We start from the raw sequence: 25,482 nt of genomic DNA on the forward strand, positions 1-25,482 counted from the left end.
GAATACTTTGAAAGTGTGTAAGTATTGTTTTTCTGCAAACTTTCACTCTATTATCTTTTTATGAAGACAGAAAAGATAATACTTTTTAGCAATATTTCCATCAAAATGGTTGTGGTGTTACAAAACAACTTCAAGGAGGGGCGCCTGGGTGGCTCAGTTAAGCCTCAGGTCATGATCGGCCCAGGTCATGATCCTGGGGTCCTGGGATCGAGCCCCACATTGGACACCCTGTGCTCAGCAGGGAGTCTGCTTCTCCTTCTTGCTCTGCCCCTCTCCCTGCTCGTGCTCTCTCTCTGTGTCTCACTTTCTCTCAAATAAATAAAAATCTGTAAAAACAAAACAAAACGACTTCAAGGAGTTTGTGGCAGCCATAGGACAAATATAGCCATGCAGAATTCTGAATTCTTCCAAAGAAATTAGATATATGCACTACTTAGTTTTTTAAAAATGTTCCTCACATACCTGAAGTCAATTTGTAGGCTTATAAATGTACAAATAATTTGGTCTGTTAGTAGCATTGTTACTTTTGAAAGATTTAGAAATGAGTCACACCTGGAAGTTTTTGTTTTGTCCAGGGTTGTGGGTAGAATGAAACAAACAAAAATCCTTTGAGGGGATGTGCCTCTTCCTTCCCTCCATTTTCTGTTTCTTTCACATCTCCACCAAAAAGTCCACTTTTACCATATTGCCCTTCTTAACTACACTTGGTGGTGCCCGCTTCCCACGGGGTCAAGTTCCAACTTCTCAGTGTGCCTTTTCAACTTGAAGGCTTTCGTCTGTTCCAGCCAAATTAACCTACACAGTTCGTTTGTAAACATCATCTCCTTTTTCTCTCTCTGCAAAATGCCCTCCTATCCATCTGTCTTGGTTCTTCTCAAACTTCCAGCTGAACTTCAAGTGCATTCTCCATGAAACATCCCTGACCTCTCCATTTTTCAAACTTCAACTTTAAATAACCACAGATAGTCTATTTGCTACTCTAAGGAGAGGCTTTCATAGGAACTTTTTAGGGAAGATGAAGTGCAACAAACAAGAAGTCAAGTACAGACCTGGTAGCCTGTGATCCCTGTTTGGAGGACCATTTTCCTGTGTCCTGCATTGTGCCCAGACCCCACAGATTGCTAGCACTCGGCATCTGTTTTATATGTTCTTGTGGATGTGTATGTTCGTGCAGAGTATCTAATGAGATTGCATCCCCCACAGAACTAGCTAGCCCTTCATTTGCTATTCAGGAAATTGGTTGTTTGATATTAATCTTTTTTATTATCTTTTTTGTTATTTTATTCTAACAAAATCAGCATCTCAATAGGATTGGGGGGGTGGCAAATGTTTTCAGTTCTCTCTCATATTTTATTTTCTATCCAAGGGTGAGCATTTATACTTTGAACTCTTTCTGGCAGTGGTAAGTTGGTGCTGATTAATCTTGTTGACTGAGGTTAAACATCCATTTAAGGGCAAGTTGGTTTCTTTAATTTACTATAGGGGAAAACATGCTTATATGTTTGATTAACAATAACTTCACATTATAGGAATCCTAAAAATTCAGCTGTTATCAGTTTGTTTACTCCTGAAATGTTCTTTTGAGGGCTTTGTGACCACCAGGAAGTATCCTGTGTGTTGGGCACGCGAAGGCCGAGTAAGATGTAACTCCACCCCTCAAGGATTCTTGAGTCTAGGAGGGGTGCTCCAGATAATTGCTGTACTACTTAGTACCAGAAAGATTTTGCCTCTCACTTGAAGGTGTGGCTTCAGTAATCAGCAGTCATAGAGAGATGTACAGGAAATATTGAGTAGCTGGGCAGAAAAGGTAGTCAGATCAGGGAGGAGTTTACTAAAGTCACATTTGGGTGGAGTCTTGAGATTCTGTACGATTTGAGACATGGGCCTCGTTCCCAGCTCAGGGCATCTGCGTGCCATGTGCCCGAAGCTGGGCCATCTGCACGGCCTGTTGAGGTGAAGTGAGAGCAAGCGATACCAGCTCACCAGGAACAGCCCTTGCCCTTGTAAAGTCAAAACGGGCGGTGTTACTTTGAGAAGTCTAGTGTGCCATGCTGAGGACTGTGGGCTTGGCGACGTAATGGGGCAGCTTTGAAACTGGGTTTTAAATTTTAAAAATTGGCATGGATAAATTTGCATTTTAATTAAGAATCTGCCCAAAGGATAACCAGGGAGTAGACAACAGCTATGAGAGTACCTATAGGGCTCTAAAAAGGATTTGGTATTTCCTTCCCCATTCCATTCACTTCCCCTGTGTGGTTTAACTATGGTTAGTCTCTTTGTCCAGCTTTCGATTGCGGTGGGAGCAGGCTGTGTGGTCTTAACATCTTCGTAGTAAACTTTCAAAAACCAAGCAGAACAGTAGTTTTCAAGCTCTCTTCAGTAGATTCCTAGGGAATTCTGGCACCTATGCCTTAGAGCTTCCAAATGTTTGATGTACATTTCTTTTTTTTCCCTAAAGTTTATTTTTTAACAGTTATTAAGATAATAACGAAGAACAGCATACATAGATATGAAGTCATAGGCATAATTTGGGGACGTTGAGACCACTGCCATGTTAATTTCAGCAGCTATGCATTCTTCAGGATAAAGCAGATTATTGTAATTTCTGTGTATACATTTCTGTGTATACTCGTGTGTGATTAAGACAGTAGTAGCGCACAGCCCCAGTCTTTTAAGAAATTCACTTCTGTGAGTGTGCACTAATGTGGTTTTATAAGGGAACATACCGGTACCTACACTCAACCAAATGCCATGCAAGGCTTGGCTCATAGGCTTCAGGTGCAAGTGGAGCCGATAGCTCAGTGGTTACAAGTTTAGAATCACCTGAGGGCTTTTTAAAAAATCCTGATGCCCAGGCCACACCTCTCACCAATTAAAGCAGAGTTCCTGGGGCTAGAGTTGGGACTCGGACATCAATATTTGCCTTTATTAGACTACTTTTTTTTTTAACTTAAAGATTTTATTTATTTGAGAGAGAGAGAATGACAGATAGAAAGCACGAGAGGGAAGAGGGTCAGAGGGAGAAGCAGACTCCCTGCTGAGCAGGGAGCCCAATGTGGGACTCGATCCCGGGACTCCAGGATCATGACCTGAGCCAAAGGCAGTCGCTCAACCAACTGAGCCACCCAGGCGCCCAAGAGACTACTTTTCATAGCAAAATTGAGAGAAAGGTTATATATCCATATGCCATATACCCATATTCTCCCAGGCATGCATAGCCTCCCTCATTATCAACCTCCCCACCAGAGTGGTACATTTTGTTACAGTCGATGAACCTGCACTGATACATCATAACCACCTGTAGTCTGGGATTTACATCAGGGTTCACTCTAATGTTGTACATTCTGTGGGTGTGCGTCCATCATTACCATGCGGAGTATTTGAGTAGTTTCAGTAGGCATCAGTATTTCTTAAAGCTGTCTAGGTGATTCCAATGTGCAGCCAAGGTCGAGAACCATTGTGCTGTATTGGAGTTCTGGGCCTTATTTATTATTGTGAGTTTTGAGTACTACTTATCTGACCTGTATGTGAAAACTACCTCTGTCTTCTTTATACATTCGGTTCCCCATGAGAACTCGTATTTTATTTGAATAAAAGATTCAGTTAAAGCTTGGTAATGAGCATAGTGAAAAGAGCTCGGCTTTGGGGTCGGAATGTCCTAAATTCAACTTTTGGGTCCACATTTGCCAAATAAGTGATTCGGGCAAGTTTCTTAGCCTCTCTCAGCTTCTGTCCAGTAGATAACACCCAACAGTGTTGTTGAAAAATAAGAAATGTTCCCTAGTTCAGTAATGCTTTACCCATAATGACCACTCAGTAAGTGGTGGTTTTTCCATTGCACCCTTTTTGCCTTATTTTGGAGGTGAGGAATACCCTTCTTGTCATTGACCATAGGCATATTCTTTTCCAATCACATGGTCTGTTGTTGGCTCTGATATTTTGTATTGTTTTTTTCTGATTTGGATTAAATTGTGGTTCAAGTATCTTCTAACGTACTGTAGACCTTCTGATAAGATTTGAGAGCTCAGTAAGATAGATTTAAGTACAGTGGTCTTTTGCTTGAATGAAATTTTATAAGCCATTTCAGCACGTGAGCAGTATAAACTCTGTGAGAGTGTTATTTTTTAATCTGTAAGATGTGCCCCACAGAGGTCTCAACATGTTCTTTACGCTGAGCATTTTTGGTCCCCTGGAATCTATCAGAAGTAAAATGATCTGATGTTTTACTTTCATCTGTTTGCTGAGAGCTGAGAAATGCTAGGACACCGGGTGCAGATGACACAGTTCAGGTTGGCTACAACCATGGCATTTGTGTTGACTGCTTGACTGTTTGCACATTTTGGCCTTTTTAAAATTAATTAATTGATTAATTTTTATTTTTAAAGAGATTTTATTTATTTGAGAGAGAGAGAGTACACGAGGGGGGGGGAGGGTCAAAGGGAGAAGCAGACTCCCGACTGAGCGGGGAGCCCAATGCGGGACTCGATCTTGGGACTCCAGGATCATGACCTGAGCCGAAGGCAGTTGCCCAACTGACTGAGCCACCTAGGGGCCCCATTTTAGCCTGTGTAAAGTCTACGCTAGCACCACGCACATCGGGTGGGGGGGGCAGGTGCTGTGCCTCTATCACCACACTGTAGAAATTTGTTTGTCTCCATGAGACGGTCAGTCCATTAAGGGCAGAGGCTGAGTCCTAGTGTGGTTTGAAAGAATGAATTGTTGATTGAGAAAAAGAAAAGCGGTAGCAGGAAAGAAAAATGAACAGTACATACATAGAGGAGGGCAAAGAAGAAATACCAGGGCTTTAAGGAGTCAAATGATTAGTTAATGACTGGCCTGATTCAGGACCTTTTGAATGTCTCTCATTTGAGAAACAGAAAGACCTCTGTTGGTGCAAAAAAGGTTAAAGATAGAGATGTGGCCGGCTGGATGCTGATCGTGAGTGGAAGGAATTGACTCTGAGAGGAGTTTAGTAATGCTGTGTGTTAGTGGAAGTACACAGACTTCTCTTTTACTATTATTTTTTTCAAGATAAAGGGTTTTTTTGTAGACTTCTCTTTTATTATTTTTTTTCAGGATGAACGTTTTTTTTTTTAATTCAGTTACTTAACATCCTGTGTTCTATTAGTTTCAGGTGTACAATATAGGGATTCAACAGTTCCATACATTCCTCAGTGCTCATCATGGTAGGTGGACTCTTAATCCCCTTCACCTCTTTCACCCACCCCCCGCTCTGGTGACTGTCAGTTTGTTCTCTATAGTTAACAGTCTGTTTCTTGGTTTGTCTCTCTCTTTTTTTCCCCTTCGCTAGTTTGTTTTGTTTCTTAAATTCCACATATGAGTGAAATCATAGGGTATTTGTCGAGAATTTCTCTTGCTGGCTTATTTCACTTAGCATTATACTCTCTAGATCTATTCATGTTGTTACAAATGGCAGGATTTCATTTTTTATGGCCAAATAATATTCCATTGTATTATACAGACGACATCTTCTTTATCCATTCATCTGTTGATGGATACTTAGGTTGCTTCCATAATTTGGCTATTGTAAATAAAGCTGCAGTAAACATAGGGGTGCGTGTATCCCTTTGAATTGGTGTTTTTATATTTTTGGGGTAAATACCCAGTAATGGAGTTACTGGAATATATGGTAGTTTAATTTTTAATTTTTTTGAGGAACCTCCATACTGTCTTCCCCAGTGGCTGCACCAGCTTGCCTTCCCACCAACAGTGCACGGGGTCCGATTTCTCTACATCCTCACCGACACACTTGTTTCTTGTGTTTTTTATTTTAGCCCTTCTGACAGGTGGGAGGTGATATCTCATTGTAGTTTTGATTTGCGTTTACCTGATGATGAGTGATGTGGAGCATCTTTTCATGTGTCTGTTGGCCATCTGATGTCTTCTTTGAAGAGATGTCTGTTCATATCTTCTGCCCATTTTTAATAGGATTGTTTGTGGGGTTTTTTGGCATTGAGTTGTTACAGTTCTTTATATATTTTGGACACTAACCCTTTATCAGATACGTCATTTGCAAATGACAGTCAATAGGTTGTCTTTTAGTTTTGTTGGTTGTTTCCTTTGCTGTGCAAAAGCTTTTTATTTTGATGTACTTTCAATAGTTTATTTTGCTTTGTTCCCCTTGCCTCAGGAGACATATCTAGAAGAATGTTGTTACAGCTGATGTCAGAGAAATTACTGCCTGGGTTCTCTTCTAGGATTTTTAGGGTTTCGGGTCTTACATTTAGGTCTTTAATCCATTTTGAGTTTATTTTGGGGTGTGGTGTGAGAAAGTGGTCCAGTTTCATTCTTTTGCGTGCAGCTTACCTGGTTTTCCCAACACTATTTGTTGAAGAGACTGTCTTTTTCCCCACTGCATATCCTTGCCTCCTTTGCTGCAGATTAACTGACTGTGTGATTGTGGGGCTTTTTTTCTGAGTTCTCTCTTCTGTTCCATCGATCTGTGGGTCTGTTTTTGTGTCACTACCATACTGGTTTGATCACTACAGCTTTGTGATATAACTTGAAGTTTAGAAGTGTGATGCCTCCAGCTTTGCTTTTCTTTTTCAAGACTGTCTATTCTGGGTCTTAAAGTAGTACATACACTTTCCTTATTGAACATTTCAAAAGATGAGTCTCCTTTGAGTCTCCTTTCAAAAGATGATTCTCTCATCTAGATTGGAAGAAGACTCTTGAAACCTATCTAAACTTCCTCCAAGATAGTTGTCAGCATCCTAACTAGGCCCTGAGTAATCTCTGCAAACAGTGTTTGGGGCATTATCCTAAGGGCATTTGTTGTGAAGCAAGTATATTTTTTATGGCTGAGCTTATCTGAGTTTAGTTGGTATGTTTTATTTTTCTTTCTTTCTTTCCTTCCTTCCTTTGTTCCAACTTTCAAACAAATGTTTGTTGAACACATTGACAAAAGGCATTTGTGAGGTAATGAGAATATGATGATGAACAAGGTAGACACAGTCCCTACTCTCCTCTGGTTACAGACAGCCAGTCATTCCAGTAGACTGTAAGGGGGGGCCTTCACAGGGCCAAGCTGGGCAGGGCAGGATGTGGGGGGGGGGGGGGGGGAAGCACAGGGTGGGGAGTTTGGGCAAAGGCCATGAGGAAGTCACTTGTAGTTTGAGGCCCGGAGCATAACTGCAGACAGAGTGTAAGGAGTGTGTTCCTGACAAGTGAAAAGCTTAATTAATTAATTTTTTTTAAAGATTTTATTTATTTATTTGAGAGAGAGAGAATGAGAGATAGAGAGCACGAGAGGGAAGAGGGTCAGAGGGAGAGGCAGACTCCCTGCTCAGCAGGGAGCCCGATGTGGGACTCGATCCCGGGGACTCCAGGATCATGACCTGAGCCAAAGGCAGTCGCTTAACCAACTGAGCCACCCAGGCGAAGATTTTGTTTATTTATTCATAAGAGACAGAGGCAGAGGGAGAAGCAGGCTCCTGCTGAGCAGGGACCCCGGTGAGGGACACGATCCCAGGACCGTGGATAACGACCCGAGCCGAAGGCAGACCCCAACCATCTGAGCCACTCGGGCGCCCGCTTAATTTATTTTTTTTAAAGATTTCATTTATTTCTTTGAGAGAGAGAGAGAGCATGCACAAGCAGGGGGAGGGGCAGAGGAAGAGGGAGAAGCAGACTCCCTGCTGAGCAGGGAGCCTGATACAGGACTAGATCCCAGGACCCTGGGACCATGACTGAACCAAAGGCAGACACTTGATGAACTGAGCCAGCCAGGTGCCCTGAAAAGCTCAATTTATTAATATTTAGGGTTCATTGAATAGAGTATGTTTTTAATAGTCTCACTTACTTTGTACTATCCAGCTGAGGGAGGTCCAAAATAGAGAGCCTGGTTCATAGAAGAAAGGAGCCCACTTTGGCGGCAGAGTGGCCCTATTCTGAGGATGGGAGGCCTCTGGCCCAGCATCTGCATGGTTTCCACTGACACACATCATCCGTTGGCTGTACTTTATCCATCCTGCTTGTAGGAGTCACAGTTGATGCTGTGAAGGAATCCTGTGCTGAATGCTTTCTCTGGAACATTCTGGAATTTAAAAAGCAAATCTCTTATCAGCTTACTGATGTCTGTCTGTCTGTCTGTCTTTCTTTCTTTCTTTTAAAGATTTTATTTATTTATTTGACAGAGAGAGACACGGTGAGAGAGGGAACACAAGCAGGGGGAGTGGGAGAGGGAGAAGCAGGCTTTCCCACGGAGCAGGGAGCCCGATGCGGGGCTTGATCCCAGGATCCTGGGACCATGACCTAAGCTGAAGGCAGCCGCCTAACGACTGAGCCACTCAGGCGCCCCTCTTCCTTTCTTTAAAAACACAATTTTTATTATGAAAAATAAAATATATACAAAGGAGTGTGTGTGTGTACAGTTTACAGAGCTAATGTTAAAACGAGCCCCCATACCCTCATGACCTACCCTAGGAAATCAAACGTTACCAGTAGTGTGTGCCTTTTTCATCCTGCCCCCTCCACCCTCTTCCACTAACACCCACCATCTGAATCGTGTTCCGTGTTCTTTTGTTTTTCTCTTTTAATATGTTTTAAAAGGTCATATTTAGGCTTGTGTTAGGAGATATTATGATATCAGATTAACACTGTGTACCAACAGCCAACAAGAGATAGGCTAGAAAGCTATTTAAATAAATTGCGTGATTGTACTCTTTTAGGCAGGAGAAAACACTGGTAACATCAAAGTGTTTCAAAAAAAAGTTCAAAACAAAAGCCTTCTTTCAATTTCAAGGAAAAACGTAGTGGGGGTTGTTGAAAGGGTGAGGTTTTTACGAACCGGGTACTACAGATGGAACAGCAGTGATATGACAAGGAACTGCATCCATCGTTAAGTTTTGGGGCCCCTGTCTACGCCTTGAAAGTGTTTATTCATTCATAAGAATGCTATTCCAGTGTATTTCAAATGATTTTATGGTATGAGAGTTTGAATTTACTTGGCGTAAGACCATTTGGCATGTTAATTAGGAGGCATTATTGACATTGCATTACTTCAGTAATTCAAAATACTGAAATAGGTCATGTTGGGGTGCCTGCCTGGGTGGCTCAGTCAGTTAAGCGTCTGCCTTCAGCTCAGGTCATGATCCCTAGTTCCTGGGATCAAGCCCCGCATCAGGCTCCCTACTCGGTGGGGAGCCTGCTTCTCCCTCTCCCTCTTCCTGCCGCTCCCCCTGCTTGTGCTCTCCCTCCATCCCCCTCTGTCAAATAAATTAAAAAAAAAAAAAAAGATCTTAGGGGAAAAAAAAGAAATTGATCATGTCAAGAAATAGACCCTTGGCCAAACTATTCTTGAATTTGCTTTTTTCGTTGTGGTTGCAATGGATGTTGTTTTGTTGCTTTGTTTTTTTCCTAAGCTGTTGTGGTTCTCCATCCAAAAAAGAAGAATATCAAATTTTGGGTATCACATTTGATTACTGTAGAATGACCCCTGGTGAGTTGATTCTACAAACTTTTTGATTCCTCGTCAGATTATTTTTCAGGCTTTTCATTTGAATTGATCTCCTACAAGAAGGGTTGTCCTCGTTCCGTATCTTTCCCTTTGAACGGGAGCGTAACTTAGCAGGATTCCTTCCCCCAGAAAGAAAGTAAGCTCAGCGCCTGTTACCATTTTGAAATTTACATGTAAGTTAATATATAACTCAGAATCCAAAGTTGGCAGGATATAAAAAACGTTTATACATCACTTAATCTTTTTATTTCATTTCATTTCACTTCTGTGTTTTTATTCCTGAGGCAGTTGGTTTTTCCAGAATTCAACAGGAGACTTTTCCCCATCTGAATTTTGAATTAAAGCTTTAATAATTCTCACAGCAATATTTGCCACTAACCTAAATCTTAGGCCGAAAAGATCCCTATTTAATATCTCACTCAGACTGGGATTCCAGGCCCCAGTGGTGTGGAGCGATGGGGTTTACAACACCAGTTTCTCCACATCTCCGTGGACAGTTGCGTTTTTAGCCATTTTAACTGACTCTCTTTCATGACTGTGAAGACAAGCCATCTGAATTCCACAATAATTTTACTATGTATTTCCATAATACTCCCAGTGACTGGGGGGTGGGGGGTGGGGAGAGGCTGGACAGAGCAAACCATTCCCAGTTGTTTAAGAAACCAGTGAGCTCATCCCTTGCTGAGCCACAGGGCATGCAGCGTGAGAGAGAAACCTGTCCTTTGCCCAGAGGGCGCAGTCCCATTCCTGCTCAGCGCAGGTGCTCAGAACCCGCAGCGCTGTGCTTGGCAGAGCTACTGGCCAGCCGCGGGCCTCGAAGCAAGGGTGGCCACTGAGCAGCTGGGCAGAGCGCCGGCCTTGGCCCTCCCCACCGGGCCTTACTCTGCCCTTGTCTCTCATGGCATCACGACTCCCCAGGATACCTCCCATCTCTTTGTCCTCCGCGTTCTCTGTACGTGGGGGCGCTCATTGTGGGCAGAGCTGCAGCGTGGCTGAGGGAGGAGACTGGGAGGTGAGGTCTGAGCAGAGGCTAGAGCTGGGCTCCTAGTTGGGCTACAGTTGTGGGCCTGTGAGCCTGATCCTGGCGAATGCAGAGAACCCTTGGAGTATTTTGAGCAGAGGAGTGATACAGTCTGATACGTATTTTAAAAAGATCTCTCTGGCCTCCCCATGGATTGGCTGCAGTTAAGTGGGTGAAGGTGGAAGCAGAAACACCAGTTTAGGAAGCCACTGAAATATCCCAAGTGAAAGATGATATGGCTTGGACCAAGATGGCGGCATGGGGAAGGCAGGGAGAGATCACTTTTGAGAGACGTTTCTAAGTAGACACAACATGTTTTGTGATAGCATGGGGGCGAGTCGTGAGGGAGAGAGTCGTCAGGAAGCCTCAGCCCCTGGAAGGCTGGTGCTGACATTTACTGAAACGGAAGAGGCCATGGAACGGTGGGTTTGAGAGTGGGAATCGGGAATTCAATTTGGACATAATCATTTGAGATGCCAGTTAGATCCAAGTAAGGTTGTTCATAGACGTGTGTGTGTGTGTGTGTGTGTGTGTGTGTGTGTACATGTACATACAGAGGTCATCAGCATTTAGGAGATAATTACAGCCTTAAAACTAAATGAGGCCATCAAAAGTAGAGATAAGAGGTCTGCGGAAGGGTCTGGAACTCTTCAGCATATGGAGGTCAGGAGAACTAGAAAAGGAGCAGGCAGTGAGATAAGAGAACCAAAGAGTGATGTTTCAGAAGTCAACACTGAGAAAAAACAGTTGTTCCAAGTGGGGAGCGATCAACTGTGTCAGATGTTGGGGTTTGAGAATTGACTGTTGATTTAGCCACATGGAGTCATCGGATTGTTTAACAAGAAGAGTTTTAGTGGAGTCCTGGGAATAAAAGCCTGAATTGGGTTTATTCAAGAGAATATGGAAGGAGAGAAATTGGGCACAAAAGAGGACAAACAGCCATCGCGGTGGGGAGATGCAGGGTCAAGATTGTTTCCCGTAAAGCTGGGATATAAATATAAATATGGGCAGTTATGTGGCTGATGGCAGTAACTCGGGAGAGAGTAAAAAATTCTGGAGAAAGAGGGAGAATTGCTGGATTGACATCCTTAGTTAGGCAAGAGAAGATGAGGTCCTGTGCACAGTGGGGCGGCCCTGAGGAGCGCAGATGTTTCCCTGTGGTGGCGGAAGGGAAGAGCTTGTGGGCGCAGCTGCGGGGAGTTGGGGACCTGGGGACATTCTCTTCTGATTGCTTCTGTTTTCTCAGTGAAATAGGAAACACAGTCTTGGGTGGGAAGTCAAGGTTCGAGAGGAAGAGTGGCAAGTAGATGGACTGGGGAAATGGGGAAGGATTGCTGGGCAGCATTAAGAGCCCCCTTTGAAGTTACTGGTCCTGAATTTCAGGTGAGACCAATCAGTGGGATTGTGTGCTTTTCTCCGTCTGTAGTCCACTGCCTCGGTGAAGATGCAGGGGGGCAGGGGTAGAGGATTGGGTTGAGGTCTGGCCAGGAGAGTGCATGGAGGGGAGAGAGAGAGCCAGGGGATGAGTCTAGTCATGCGCCATGGAACCAATCTGAGGAGGACGAAACGAAGACGTGCTGAGCATGAGAGACCGTAGAAACTGGAGGGTTGATGGATTTTAGGTTCTGCTGTGGCTGAAGGATCAACAAAGTTCCAGGGTATTGGGGGAAGTGCTCTGCAAAGACAGGAGGTGGAGTCAGGGAGTAGAGAAGCCTGAGATGTGGAGGGGGTGCTCGTATTAATAATAGGGTCTCGGGCCATGGTTCTCAGCCATGGGCAGTTCGGCCCTGAGGAGATGTTTCGGTGTCTGGGGACATTTTTGGTTACCACAACTGGAAGGGGAGAAGATACCACTGACATCTAGTAGAGGCCAGGGACTGTGCTAAACATCCTGCCATGCATAAGTCAGCCCCTGAGCAGAGAACAGTGCAGCCCAGTTTTCAACAGTGCGGAGGTTGAGGAGCCCCGGCCTAGGGTCGGATGTGGGAATGGGTGGCTGGGATAGGCCTGAGGATGATACTATAGGAAAAGAGAAGATAAACAAAGAGACTAGGGCTTTGGAAGGTTTTAAGACTAATGGGATCTCCAAGAACTGGGACAAGGGTAGTGCTGGTGAGAAAGAGGGAGCCAGGGATGGGAAGATGTTAACTAGCTAAGTGTGGAGCCATCTTATTTTTTTTGGAACTGTTGATTGGCCAGAGTTGGAATTCATAATCCTGGCTATAAGAGCTGCATGTCCTAATTAGCCAAAGAGTGACTTTTTTTTTTTTAAGATTTTATTTATGTATTTGACAGAGAGAGACACAGCGAGAGAGGGAACACAAGCAGGGGGAGTGGCAGAGGGAGAAGCAGGCTTCCCACCGAGCAGGGAGCCCAATGCAGGGCTCGAGCCCAGGACCCTGGGACCACGACCTGAGCCGAAGGCAGATGCTTAACGACTGAGCCACCCAGGCGCCCTTTTTTTTAAGCCACTTGTTCATTAACCAGCTCTCATAATTGAGTCTGTCTCAGATAGATTGTCTAAAAGCCATTTAGGGATTTGGTTAGTCTTTATGATCAAAATTCAGTGACTGTAAACTTGGACACTTGGCCTAGTTCCATCTTTAAATAACCTCTCAGGTGTCAGATTTTGCAGGCCAGCCTTGAGGCCGGGATCTGGTTTAAGAAAACCCTTGAGGAGACTTTTATTTATTGACTTTGTAGACTGGCTTCCCTTGCAGTGCTCACCACCGTTGAGAAAACTAGTCAAAATGACCCGGAGTAAATAAGGACTAGAAACCAGTGCTACTTTCTGAAATAAGCTGGTCAGATCGCCTGGTCTTGTGCTTTGTCCCTCATTTTGAACTCAGATGCCTTGGGGCTGCTTTTCTGCCTACCCACAATGGCAAGGAACATCTTTTGTTTGCTTCTTGTTTGAAAGAAGGGCTTGTTTTGAGGTTTGGACCACAAATAATAATCCATTGTTCTCTGTAATAATAATCCACCCTCTTTAGCAGAAAAAATCTGCTTGATGCAGTGTGGCTATCAGTTTATTTAAAAGAATAGCCAAAAGTGCCCATTGTGTCCTGAGAATAAACATTTGGAAGATGGTTGGGAGGACTGGGGGAGTACTCCTGTTCTCCTTGGCCTAGAGTCATGGTTAAGACCTCAGGAAGAAAAAATTCTGAGTATGATCATCAGTCCCGGGTGACAGACAGTACCCTTCCTTATTCTGCTCATCTTCTGCATTCTAAGAATAATTGGGACACTTCAGATATGGATTCTTTCCAAACTATGTCTTTAAAAAAAATCTTAGGGGCGCCTGGGTGGCTCCGTTGTTAAGTGTCTGCCTTCGGCTCAGGTCATGATCCCAGGGTCCTGGGATCGAGCCCCACATCGGGCTCCCTGGTCCGCAGGAAGCCTGCTTCTCCCTCTCCCACTCCCCCTGCTTGTGTTCCCTCTCTCGCTGTGTCTCTCTCTGTCAAATACATAAATAAAATCTTTAAAAAAAATAAAACAATATCTTATTTGGAAGATAATCTTTTCTACGTTAGCTTTAATTGGTTTCATTTTTGGCTAAATAATTTTTTTTCTAACCTTCATTTAATCCATGAAAATGTCTTTTTTGAGTGAAGATTATTTTAGCAGCAATCCTTAAAATTCTTACAGTTGGCTCTGCTTACAGATTTGAAAAAAGGAGCTATTTTTATATTATAAGTGATAGACATTTTAATGACTATTTCTGGGCTTAGGCTAACTGAATAAACTCAATGGGTGAAGTGAAAAGGTGACCCAGCGTGGTCGCTAGTTCTTGAATACATATGTATCAAGCACGCTGAAATGTAACAGTAGATACCATTTCATTAAGGAAAGCAAAATATGTTGTGCATGTTTTTTGCCTTAAATCCCTTATAGGAAAAGGGTCAGTTAAACAATAAATATGGCTTTTTAAAAAGATTTTATTTATTTTTGCGCACGCGAGAGAGCGCGTGTGTGTGCGCCCGTGTGCACAAAAGCGGGGGGCGGGGTGCAGGGAGGGGCCAAGGGAGAAGCAGACTCCCCACTGAGCAGGGAGCCCAACTCAACTGGCTTAATCAACTGAGCCACCCAGGCACCCCTGGCTTTTTTCTTTTTCTTTTCTTTTTAAGATTTATTTATTTATTTTAGAGCGGGGTGGGGGGCAGAGGGAGAGGGGAAAAAAAAATCTCAAGCAGACTCCCCAGTGATCGCAGGGTCCAGTGGGGGGGGTGTCTTGATTGCAAGACCCCGAGATCATGACCTGAGCTGAACTCTATAGAGTCCAGTGCTTAATGACTGAGCCACCCAGACCACCATAAATACGGTTTTAAGTGAAATGATAGCTTACCTAGAATAGTTTTAGTTGCATTAAATACGGAAAATGAGAAAAGTTCAGTGTCCTAGCAGTTGAAATTTAACAGGTAAATAGAACTATTTAAAGAACTGAAAAAAAAATAGGCCCTCTGCATTATTAAAAGTAGACCATCAGGGAAGCAACCAAGATGTCCTCCGAGAGGTGGATATCCATAAAATGGACATTATTCGACAGGAAAAAGAAATGAACTGTCTTGCTATAAAATGACATGGAGGAAACTTAAATAAACATTGCTAAGTGATAGCAGCTAATCTGAAAAGGCTACGTTTGCTGTATGATTCCAACTATATAGTGGTCTGGAAAAGGCAAGCATAAAGAAACAGTACAGAGATCAGTGGTTGCCAGGGATTGAGGGGGAGGGAGGAGAGGAGTGAATAGGTGGAGCACGGGGGATGTTTAGGACAGTGAAATGATTCTGTGTTTTACTATAATAGTGGATACATTGTCAAAACTTGTGAATTGTGTAGCAGAGTGAGCCCTAATGTCAGTGATGGGCTTTCGTTAACAATAATGTAACGATATTGACTCCACAACTGCCACAGGTACTACACTAACAAAAGATGTTCCTCCTAGGGGAAACTTGGTGGGGGCGTGGAGCGAGGGAGTAGATGGGAACCCTCGGCTTCCTGCTCAGTGTTTCTGTAACCCTAAAACTGCTCTAAGAAATAAAATCTGTTAATTTAAAAGAAAACATAAACATTAGGTATAGCTGAACTAGTGAAAATATCTTCCTACTGAAAAACAAAAACAGAATCCCAGACGGTCAGCAGTTTATCGTGCTTGTCGGAAGGACCTGGCTGGGGGACTCTTCGGCCAGAAATGTGTAGTACACGATAGCAACAGATATACCGTATATATCAAATAACTTTCTCGTTATCTTTGTTGTCTTCTCTAATAGATATGGACTGTGGTATTTATGCGAAGTCCTACTCAAGCTTTCCTTGTTCTTTCTCCAGTGACCACTGGTGCATCAGCCTTGGAGGTATATACACCAAAAGAAATCTTCGTGGCAAATGGGACACAAGGGAAGCTGACATGCAAGTTCAAGTCCACTAACACCACCGGCACGTTGACTTCTGTCTCCTGGAGCTTCCAGCCCGAGGGCACCGACACCACTGTGTCGGTAAGAATGCTCACTTCCTCCTGCTGAGCCTTCCTCCCGGGTTCTTCGCTGCTGTAGTATAATGAATATCCATTCTTCTGATGGTTCATTTCCCACACGAGTGTGTTGACGTAGATTCCGGGGCCCTTCTCTAGCTTCAAACTCTCCAGGAAAAAAATAAGTTCAGCATCCCTTAAAGGCAGTTATTTCCTTGGCTTTACATGGATGGCACTCTCCTCCTTCCAGCCCCCTGTTCTTCTCCATCAAATCCCCTTATGGAATTTCTCTTCCACCAAGTAGCTTCTAGTTGACCCTGCTGACTAATCCCGGTTTATCCTCCACATTTCAGCTTTCGTTTACCCCATTTTTATTTGTATTTCTTTGAAGTATTCCTATTTTATACACACACACACACTCCTTTCTGATTTAAGTATGAAGGTTTTTGATTTGTAGTCCATCTGATTCAGCAGTAGTCATGGAAAGTTACTGTGCGGGGGCTATGTAGGGTCCTCAGAACGGGAACAATTAGGGGTAGGAATGAATGGTACATGGGGGACTTCAGACTAAGGTGAGGGGCAGAACAAAGACGGGCCCCGGAGAGCTGACAGGAAGATTAGTCAGTCAGTAGCTGAGTGCTAGCTGAGCAATGGGGTGCTTCCACGTGGACTGACCATCCTGATTCTTTCTCTTTTTTTAATTTATTTTTTAAAGATTTTATTTATTAGAGAGCATGCAAGAGAGCACAAGCTGGGGGAGGAGCAGAGGGAGAGGGAGAAACAGGTTCCCCGCCGAGCAGGGAGCCTGACGTCGGGCTCGATCCCAGGACCCTGGGATCATGACCCGAGCTGAAGGCAGATGCGTAACGACTGAGCCACCCAGGCGCCCCAACCATCCTGATTCTTGTCTGGAGGATGGGGATGAGCAGACCTCCCCCTGGGGCTGCTATGAGGGTCACAGAGGATTGTTCAAGTCAGGTGCTCAGGACCATGTCTGGCTCCTGCAGTGCTAACGTGCACAGTTTATCTTGTTTCTGTTGTTGCATCTGCACGTGGACGTGCTTTAGCAGGGTCTCACATTTCAGGGTGTCGGTCCTCGGCAGGGACAGAGTCTGCCACTTCTCTTTGAGATAAATTCTTCTTCTGCATGATGACGAGTTACATCGTTGAGCATTGTCTGGATGCTGAGCCCCCCACATGCCTTCTGTCACATTGCCTCCTCACCCTTGCAAGGAACAAGTGTCTTCCCCACTACAGATGTGGGGGGCACGGGAAACTGCTCAGAGGGTCATGACCTACCCAAGGTCACACCACACAAGCTGGAATTGTTCAAACCCTGTTTTGTTTCCCTCTAGTTGCTCTGTTATTTCCCTTACATATCCTTTCTCTCTCAGATGGAAAAATTTGTTAATAATATTTACTGTCTCTAAGCTTTAAGGATTGCTTAAAGCAGTGTTTCTCAATCTTTTTATTCATTATCACCTTCCTAAGGAGTCTTTTTGAAACATGGTTTCCTAATTTTTGTCCCCCTTCTGTGAAATTCTAAGACCACAGATATACTGTTACATCTTTATTTGTGCTTTATTTGTAAAAAGAGTAAGATTTTTTTTTTTATCCTTCTCCACCCTTAGAGCCAGTATTTGCCCCCACTGTGAGAGATGTCACCCCTGTTGAGAATGCATGGTCTAGAAACTCTAGAAGCTGCTGTTTGTTCATCTGTGGAAGTTTTGAGTGTCTTTTTGCTGAGAGTCTTTGTGCTAAGAATTTCCCCTTGATGCCTTTCCTGAAAGAACAGAGTGACTACCTGCCCATTATTTCTACATCATGAGTTCCTGAGGGTCTCCTTTGGGAGAACTTGGGCTGTGTATAGAGATGACTGCAGCCCCTGGAATAAAACCATTTTTATGTTGAGCCTAAGTGGCTTCATTTTCATATGTGATGTCATCAAAGCTACATATTTTCTGTTGAAATAAGTCTCCAAAACAAAATCTCTGTTGCACTGGGTGGGAATATATATACCTGACTTCCAAATTCTTTTTTTTTTTTTTTTTAATATTTATTTGAGAGAGAGAGAGAGTGAGAAACAGCATGAGAGGAGAGAAGGTCAGAGGGAGAAGCAGGCTCCCCACTGAGCAGGGAGACCAACGTGGGACCTGATCCCAGGACTCCGGGATCATACCTGAGCTGAAGGCAGTCGCTTAACCAACCGAGCCACCCAGGAGCCCCCTGACTTCCAAATTCTTAAGTGGACCTGTGTCCCCCAGGATGTGCACAAAAAAGGAAGATGCCCTGCATGTTATGCCTGAGAAGGAAGGAAGGCTGGGGACAAGTCCAGGAGTGTAGATTTAGATAACTTACTCACTGGTACAGCTGGGTGTGATTCTGTATAAGGTAGCACAAGAGTGAGTAAGAGCAGGAATCATGCAAATGTCATGGGGAAATAGTCTGCTTCTTCTTGTGAACATGGCCCCAGTGCAGAACATGCTTCCTATAGATGCAAAATCAAGCGCACATAAGTTTACCCAAGAGAGTCCGAACCAGGGCGCCTGGGTGGCTCAGTTGTTAAGCGTGTGCCTTCGGCTCAGGTCATGATCCCAGGGTCCTGGGATCGAGCCCCTGCATCGGGCTCCCTGCTCCACGGGAAACCTGCTTCTTCCTCTCCACTCCCCCTGCTTGTGTTCCCTCTCTCGCTATGTCTCTCTCTGTCAAATAAATAAATAAAATCTTTTTAAAAAAAAAGTCCAAACCTGTGAAGGTTTCCCAACTGAAGTCTTTGGTAAGAGTGGATGTGAGGGGCATTGTTTAGTCTATAGGAAATAAAACATCACCAGGAAGACACCCAGTGGTAATAACTCTCTCTCAAATAGTTGGCTCCATGTATGCTCAAAACATTTTTGTCAAGTGGGTTGAGGCAAGTCTGTAAGACTTAATATAAAGAACATGCTGTATTTGTCATGAGCATATTAGGCTACTCAGTTTATACTTACATACCAACCTGATTACAGGTAATTCCAGAATGCTTAGCTATTGATATAAGATCTTTTAACATGAAAGTATCAGAATATGTTTAATAAGATGAGCTGGATGCTTTGGTTTTTACAGATTTCCAGGAAAATTCAAGCCTGACATAGGGCTTGACAAGGATTCTTTGAGAAATGAGTTCCTTTGCTAAAAGCAGGTGTGAGGAAAGTTAGCTGAAGGCAGAATCTTCAAAGAGAAGCGAGGACATTGCGGTGTCTGGGCTTCCTTTCACACACCTGTAACATTTCCTTAGGAAACCAATACATAAGAGGGAGAAACCCTTCAGATTAACTAACTGATCTGTGAACTTTAGGCTTTGCTTACTTCAGGTCTTTGTAGAACTAAATGGTAAACTTTGTGAATTCAGACCGAAACATTTAGATTCACAGGCTCAGTCATGGTGTGGTCACTGGCTCTGAAGGGTCAGATGGTCCTGACTTTGACTTTGGATCCACCCCGTTATCACTGTGACCTTGAGCAAATGGCTTCCTTCAGTCTCCTTTTCCTTATGTATGAAAAATGGGGAGGGGAGCCTGGGTGGCTCAGTCGTTAGGCATCTGCCTTTGGCTGGCGTCATGATCCCAGGGTCCTGAGATCGAGCCCCACATTGGGCTTCCTGCTCTGTGGGAGGCCTGCTTCTCCCTCTCCCACTTCCCCTGCTGTGTTCCCCTTCTTGCTGTGTCTCTCTCTGTCAAATAAATGAATAAAATCTTTAAAAGAAAAAAATGGGGAGTAATCATTTCATCAGTGGCATATTGAGAAGATTTGAGATAATAATGAGTTTATTTCTTCAACTGAAATAGGATCGAACCCTGTGATTTCTAAACTCTGGTCTGGCTTCTATTCCATAGCTCACTTGTCATATGAAGTTGTATTTCTTTCTCTATGAAGTCTTTTGAAAAGAACCTTCCACAGCATGCCTGTTACACAGTTTAGAGTGCCTGCCTTTGAGAAGAGCTCATGTGTTCTTTTTTTCTAATTGCAGTTTTTCCACTACTCCCAAGGGCAAGTGTATCCTGGGAATTACCCACCATTTAAGGACAGAATCAGCTGGGCTGGAGACCTCGACAAGAAAGATGCGTCAATCAACATAGAAAATATGCAGTTTATACACAATGGCACCTATATTTGTGACGTCAAAAACCCTCCTGACATTGTTGCCCAACCAGGACACATTAGGCTCTATGTCGTAGAGAAAGGTATCTCCTTGAGTGTTTTGGCAGTGGTGGCACAGTCCCTTCTATCTCAGGCTTAGGTGGAGAGCAAGTCTTAAATTTCCGGGTGTGTTGGGAAGGAGTGTGTTTGTACTACATTCAAGCCCCTGCCCCCGTATACCTGCGGCTCGCTCACTGGCACGGGTTCAGGGCGCCCCTGCTTCCCCAGCTGGAGTAGCCGGGTTCTTCATCTGTGTCCCTGGAGCCCACTGGTCCAAATTCAGCAGTGTTCATTCTTTAGTATTAATTAGAAGTCAGACCAAATTCACGGTGGTTGGATGAGGTGGGCAGTGGGAAAGATTAATATTGCTTCCATATTCCCCGAGAGAAAGTTTTCACATCTGCAAAAGCAGGACAGCTTTTCTCTTCCCTTTTTTGGAAAATAAGCAGGAAATGCAGGTTCTGGTGTCTCCTTTTGAGACAAAGTCTGCTTTGTTGGAGAGCCAGGTAAATTCACACCCCTGGAATTTCTCTGACTTTAGAGCATTGAGAGGGAGGGATTGTGTGCGTAGAAATGCTTTGCTCTGTAGCTCATTCTTCATCCATTAATATTTGTACTTCATCATTTAGACACTAGGTGCTCATAATGTGGACAATAAAAGAGGAAGTGGAAACTGCTAAAGCACTTGCTTATTAATTCAATAAAATCCCACTTCTTCTCTTGGTAGGAAAGTACCTTAAAACGATTTTGTTCTTTCTCTCTAGAGATCTTGCCCGTGTTTCCAGTTTGGGTGGTAGTGGGTATAGTTACTGCTGTGGTCCTAGGTCTCACTCTGCTCATCAGCATGATCCTGGCTGTCCTCTATAGAAGGAGAAACTCTAAACGGGATTATACTGGGTAAGAAACAGTGCTTTGGGGGGGAGGGGAGAAGGTGGGGGGAGGGAAGGAATAAAACTGGTGTATATTTTGTGGAAAAAGAAGAGTGAAGTATGAGCTACTGTTTGCTTTCACATTGGAATCGGGGAGTGTGTCCTTGGGGGGCAGCGGAGAGCAGTGGCCTGTGGGTAAGCGTGGGCTGTGGCACTCTGCTCGCTCCAAAGTGCCTCTCTCAGGTTCGGTGCCACAGACGGACCACAGTTAGGACCACAAAGCCACAGACGTCCCTTTCCCACTGTCAGTGTGGTTTGAATCTCTTGGTAGTAATCGCACAAGGTTCTTCTTTTCAGTTGGGTGAATATAAAGCACTAGTCCCAAAGCCTGGTGCTAATAAACAACTCCAGCAGATGTGATGATGAGGGCTTTTCCCTTCTGTTGTTTTGTAAGCAGTTTTATTGCTTTGATCATTCTCGAATGCATGGCTGGACTTCTCCAAACTGGGATAACAAAGAGTTGAACACCACAATGTACCAGCAATAAAGAGAAGTAGATTTTCTTTCTGTTTATGGCTTCTCAAAGAGAGCACCTCGGAGCAGAGGGTGCGTGTCTAACTGAAGGACCTTCTCTCTCCCCCGCTCCAGCTGGACAGCTAGCCCATGTAAGCTCTGTAGGACTCCTGGGGTAAGACCGAGTGGAGGCCGGATTCGGGCTGCAGCACGAGCCGGGCCCCCTGTGCACAGGCTCGTCAGCAGCCTGAAGGGAGTGTGCTCTGAGAGAATTGCATGCCCTGGCCCCCCGTGCTGCTGGGCGGCGGGAGCCCTGGCCCCCCGTGCTGCTGGGTGGTGGGAGCCCTGGCCCCCCATGCTGCTGGGCGGCGGGAGCCCTGGAGCCCTGGGCCCTCGTGCTGCTGGGCGGCGGGAGCCCTGGAGCCCTGGGCCCTCGTGCTGCTGGGCGGCGGGAGCCCTGGAGCCCTGGCCCCCCGTGCTGCTGGGCGGCGGGAGCCCTGGAGCCCTGGCCCCCCGTGCTGCTGGGCGGCGGGAGCCCTGGAGCCCTGGCTCCCCGTGCTGCTGGGCGGCAGGAACCCTGGAGCCCTGGCCCCCCGTGCTGCTGGGCGGCGGGAGCCCTGGACCCCCCATGCTGCTGGGCGGCAGGAGCCCTGGCCCCCGTGCTACTGGGCGGTGGGAGCCCTGGACCCCCGTGTTGCTGGGCGGTGGGAGCCCTGGCCCCCTGTGCTGCTCCAGTCTTTAGGAGTGCCGTGTTCTAACACGTTTGAGTTTTCAAATTCGGATCTTGTTTGCTTGGAATGCTTCTGTCCTGCTGACTCTCTCTTCCCTTTTGCATGGTGAGTGCTTTATGATGAACTGTAACTGGAGCGTTGGTTTTCAACATGAGACTAATCCAGGGTAGTGACCCGCCAGGGTCTGTAGTTCTTGCTTTGGGAGTCAGAAGGGGGCAGAAAAGCGTGCCTTAGAATCCTGCATGGCATCGTGAATGCTGCTTCTCTTCTTACTGTGGTTTTTTTTCCCCCCTCCCCTGCTTTTTCTACCTTGGTGTGCCGGGATCAGATCCTGCTTCTCTTCCACTTCTTAAGGAAGGCTGACATAGAGGACACACTGGGACTGTAACGGGGCTGGGGTCCTCTTCCACTCCCACTAGACACATGGTAACTAATCCCATTGCTGTTAACATTGACGTGTATGTATTCAGCCCTTCCCCCTTGTCGACAACTAACCAGCTAGCTCTGAGCTAACCCAACAGTTATTATAGTTTGTCCACAAATATGTCCTGTGTTTGCATTAGCAACTTGTTGAGCGTACCATCCCAGGGAAATTGGGTTGTCAGGTTTCCCGGAGGTTTTATGATCATCTGAATATATATATATATGTTCTTCATGTAGAGTGGCTTTGTGTGTGTGTGTGTGTGTGTGTGTGTGTTTTAGTGTTCTTGTGTTCTTTCATATGTGAATTGTGTTATTGGTGGTTGAGACCCTCTTTGTGTTAGATACTCAGACCATTTTGGTTTGGGAATACAGAGCTTAGAGCTTCCTGTTTCAGAGAAGACACAGTTCACAGAACACACAGTTTGCTTTGTTCTTAGTAACCACACTTGAATGTGGACCTCCCCAAACCTCTAAGATTTTCTTTAAAAATGCATCATAAAGGATTTAAGCTCTGACAAGTACCATTAGAAAATCCCCAATGAGTTACCTCCTGGCATTCACTTTTCCTTCTTTATTTATGAGATAATGCTTGTTGTGCCCAGAGTCCTGACGAAGTTCAGCCTTTGTGATGTGACATTCCACAGTCTTATCGTTTGTCACTTCCTGGGTTTTCTTTGGTTGGGTTGTAGTATTAGTGGGGAAACTGAACATGGGGAGCTAAGGAATGGAAGGGATGAGATGAGCCAAGGCGACAACCCTGGATGTGGATCTTTAATTTTTGAAATACATTCAGCAGAGGATTGCTATTACGAAGCCTTAGCTTCTTTAAGCATTAATCCCAGAGGAGGAGTGATAACAGGGGGAAAACACAAAGCAGCAAACCAAGGTTGCACTACATTGGTTTCTATCCACACACAGTAGGTTCATTGATTTGAAAGAAATAGTGTCAGGAATGAAAAATAGCCTCAAGATCTGTGACCATTTTGATACTCACTGTTCTGTTGTGTTTGGTTTTATCTGCTGCTTCATCTTGTCATCACTTGCATATCTATATTTTTTTCCATTTATTTTAATTTTATTTATTTTTTTTTTACATTTGTTCTCCAAACTGCCAACTCACCAGCTGCAGTACATCAGAGAGTGTGTCACCAGTTAAGCAGGCCCCACGGAAGTCCCCCTCCGACACAGAGGGTCTAGTAAAGAGCCTGCCTTCTGGATCCCACCAGGTAACGGCTGATTGCAGTTCTGCCCACTGTTCTGTCCTCTGTAGTTTGGTGCCCTGTCACTTTCCTGATGCAGGAAGCAATACTGAGCCATTAGACAGGAAAGAGAGCAAGAGGGAGAGGGGGAATAAGAGCTGGCTTACGAGGGCCACAAGAAAATATGTGGAGAAGAATCGACCCGAGTAAAGGTTTCCACCAAAGCACTGCTAACAGATTGTTACTAACAATGCCGCTCTTCTCGGCCAAATGAAATTAGAAAATGGCCTTGTCTGATGTAATTCCTTGATTGCTTAAGGAAGTAAATCTAGTGAACTAGGTTGTGTTTTGAGGCGCTCTGTAAGACAAGGAATTAGCAGGGAAAAGTTGATATTCTTGGTATTGAAATTAAATAGAAAAAAATATTTTGTATGAGTTCTTTAGAAGAATTTGAAAGTAAGCATGTATCCGAATAATTGGTAGGCTTGATGAACAAGGAAAGGCATTGATTTCTACTTCTCATAGAAAGTACAGAAGAGAAATAACTTTTATTTGGAACTCAGCATAGGATCTAGCATTGTGGTTAATACTGGGTTTCGGCGATGTTGTTGGAACTCTAATTGTGGCACGGCAAAAATTCCAGAGCTTAGTACCGACTCTGTCCTTCTGGGGTAGAAAGCATTCTAAGGAATTTGGCCAATGACAGCTTTTCCCTGAGGTGTTTTGGAGCTCAGTTGATTTAAAAGGAAGAAAGAAAAGAATAACAGTGATCTGTGGAAGTGGTACTCATGGGCCTTATTCCGTCAGCAGTGAGGAAGCGGAGGCATTGTGATGTAAAATCACTGAAAGCACACACCCAGCAAATCGCAGAATTGGGTCTAGAACTCAAGTTCTTCTAGCACATTCTCTGTCATATCATAGCATCAGGGCTCATGACTAATTCCTAGTCCTCATGACTAATTCCTAGTCTATCTGTCTCTCTCAGATAACAGTGTATCTCAGATACCTCAGTTCACTAATTCGGGTTGCAAATGGGAATAGGGTTATGAATAAAGGCTTGAGAGTTAGGCATAACATCTGAATCTGAAGAAGGCTTGGAAACTTTTTCTTCTGCTTTGAAGCACTATGGGAGTTGCTCACCTGTTGAAAACAAGGCGGGGGGGGAGACAGAATGGTTTTTGGACACTGGAAAATGAAACAGCACAGTGTGGTACTGTGATCCCTGAGAGAAAGGACACAAATAAGAGGAGCCCTGTGACTGTCTGAGCTTACTGTCTTGAGGCAGTTTCCAGACTGCAGTGCTGGGAGGGGCAGCACAGACGGAGCTCAGTTGTCCCACTGAATTGAGGGGCAGAAGTCAGTATTTGGGGAGATTAAGGTGTCTAGGATTTATGAGGCAAAGTACCAGAGAAGAAGAAACTACACAGAGAAAAAGAGACGTCCAGTGGTGGGGCTCCCTTGAGCCTTTTCTGAGTAGAGATTTTTGCACGCATGGGAGAAAACACCCTCCAACCAGAGAAAGAACCACCTGAAAAGCAGTAGGTTATATGATACCTATCAGGGCTGGGAATTGTTTGTGTTCCTCAAGGCCAGAGTTCAGAG

The 25,482-nt window shown here is 44.6% G+C and overlaps 1 protein-coding gene across 1 annotated transcript in view; it reads left to right on the plus strand.

The window, feature by feature from the left end:
- Window positions 1–25,482, plus strand: part of MPZL1 (myelin protein zero like 1) — a 59,716-nt gene that overhangs the window by 24,395 nt on the left and 9,839 nt on the right. The window contains exons 2-5 of the mRNA XM_025878000.2: window positions 15,828–15,994; window positions 19,976–20,189; window positions 20,910–21,042; window positions 23,805–23,907. Of these exons, the coding sequence (XP_025733785.1) occupies window positions 15,828–15,994; window positions 19,976–20,189; window positions 20,910–21,042; window positions 23,805–23,907 (617 nt within the window). The remainder of the gene's footprint in view (window positions 1–15,827; window positions 15,995–19,975; window positions 20,190–20,909; window positions 21,043–23,804; window positions 23,908–25,482) is intronic.

Source organism: Callorhinus ursinus, unplaced genomic scaffold (assembly GCF_003265705.2).
Source record: "Callorhinus ursinus isolate GAN/ISIS: 27379988/994484 unplaced genomic scaffold, GSC_fseal_2.0 scaffold13, whole genome shotgun sequence".
In the NCBI taxonomy this organism is placed as follows: Eukaryota; Metazoa; Chordata; class Mammalia; order Carnivora; family Otariidae; genus Callorhinus; species Callorhinus ursinus.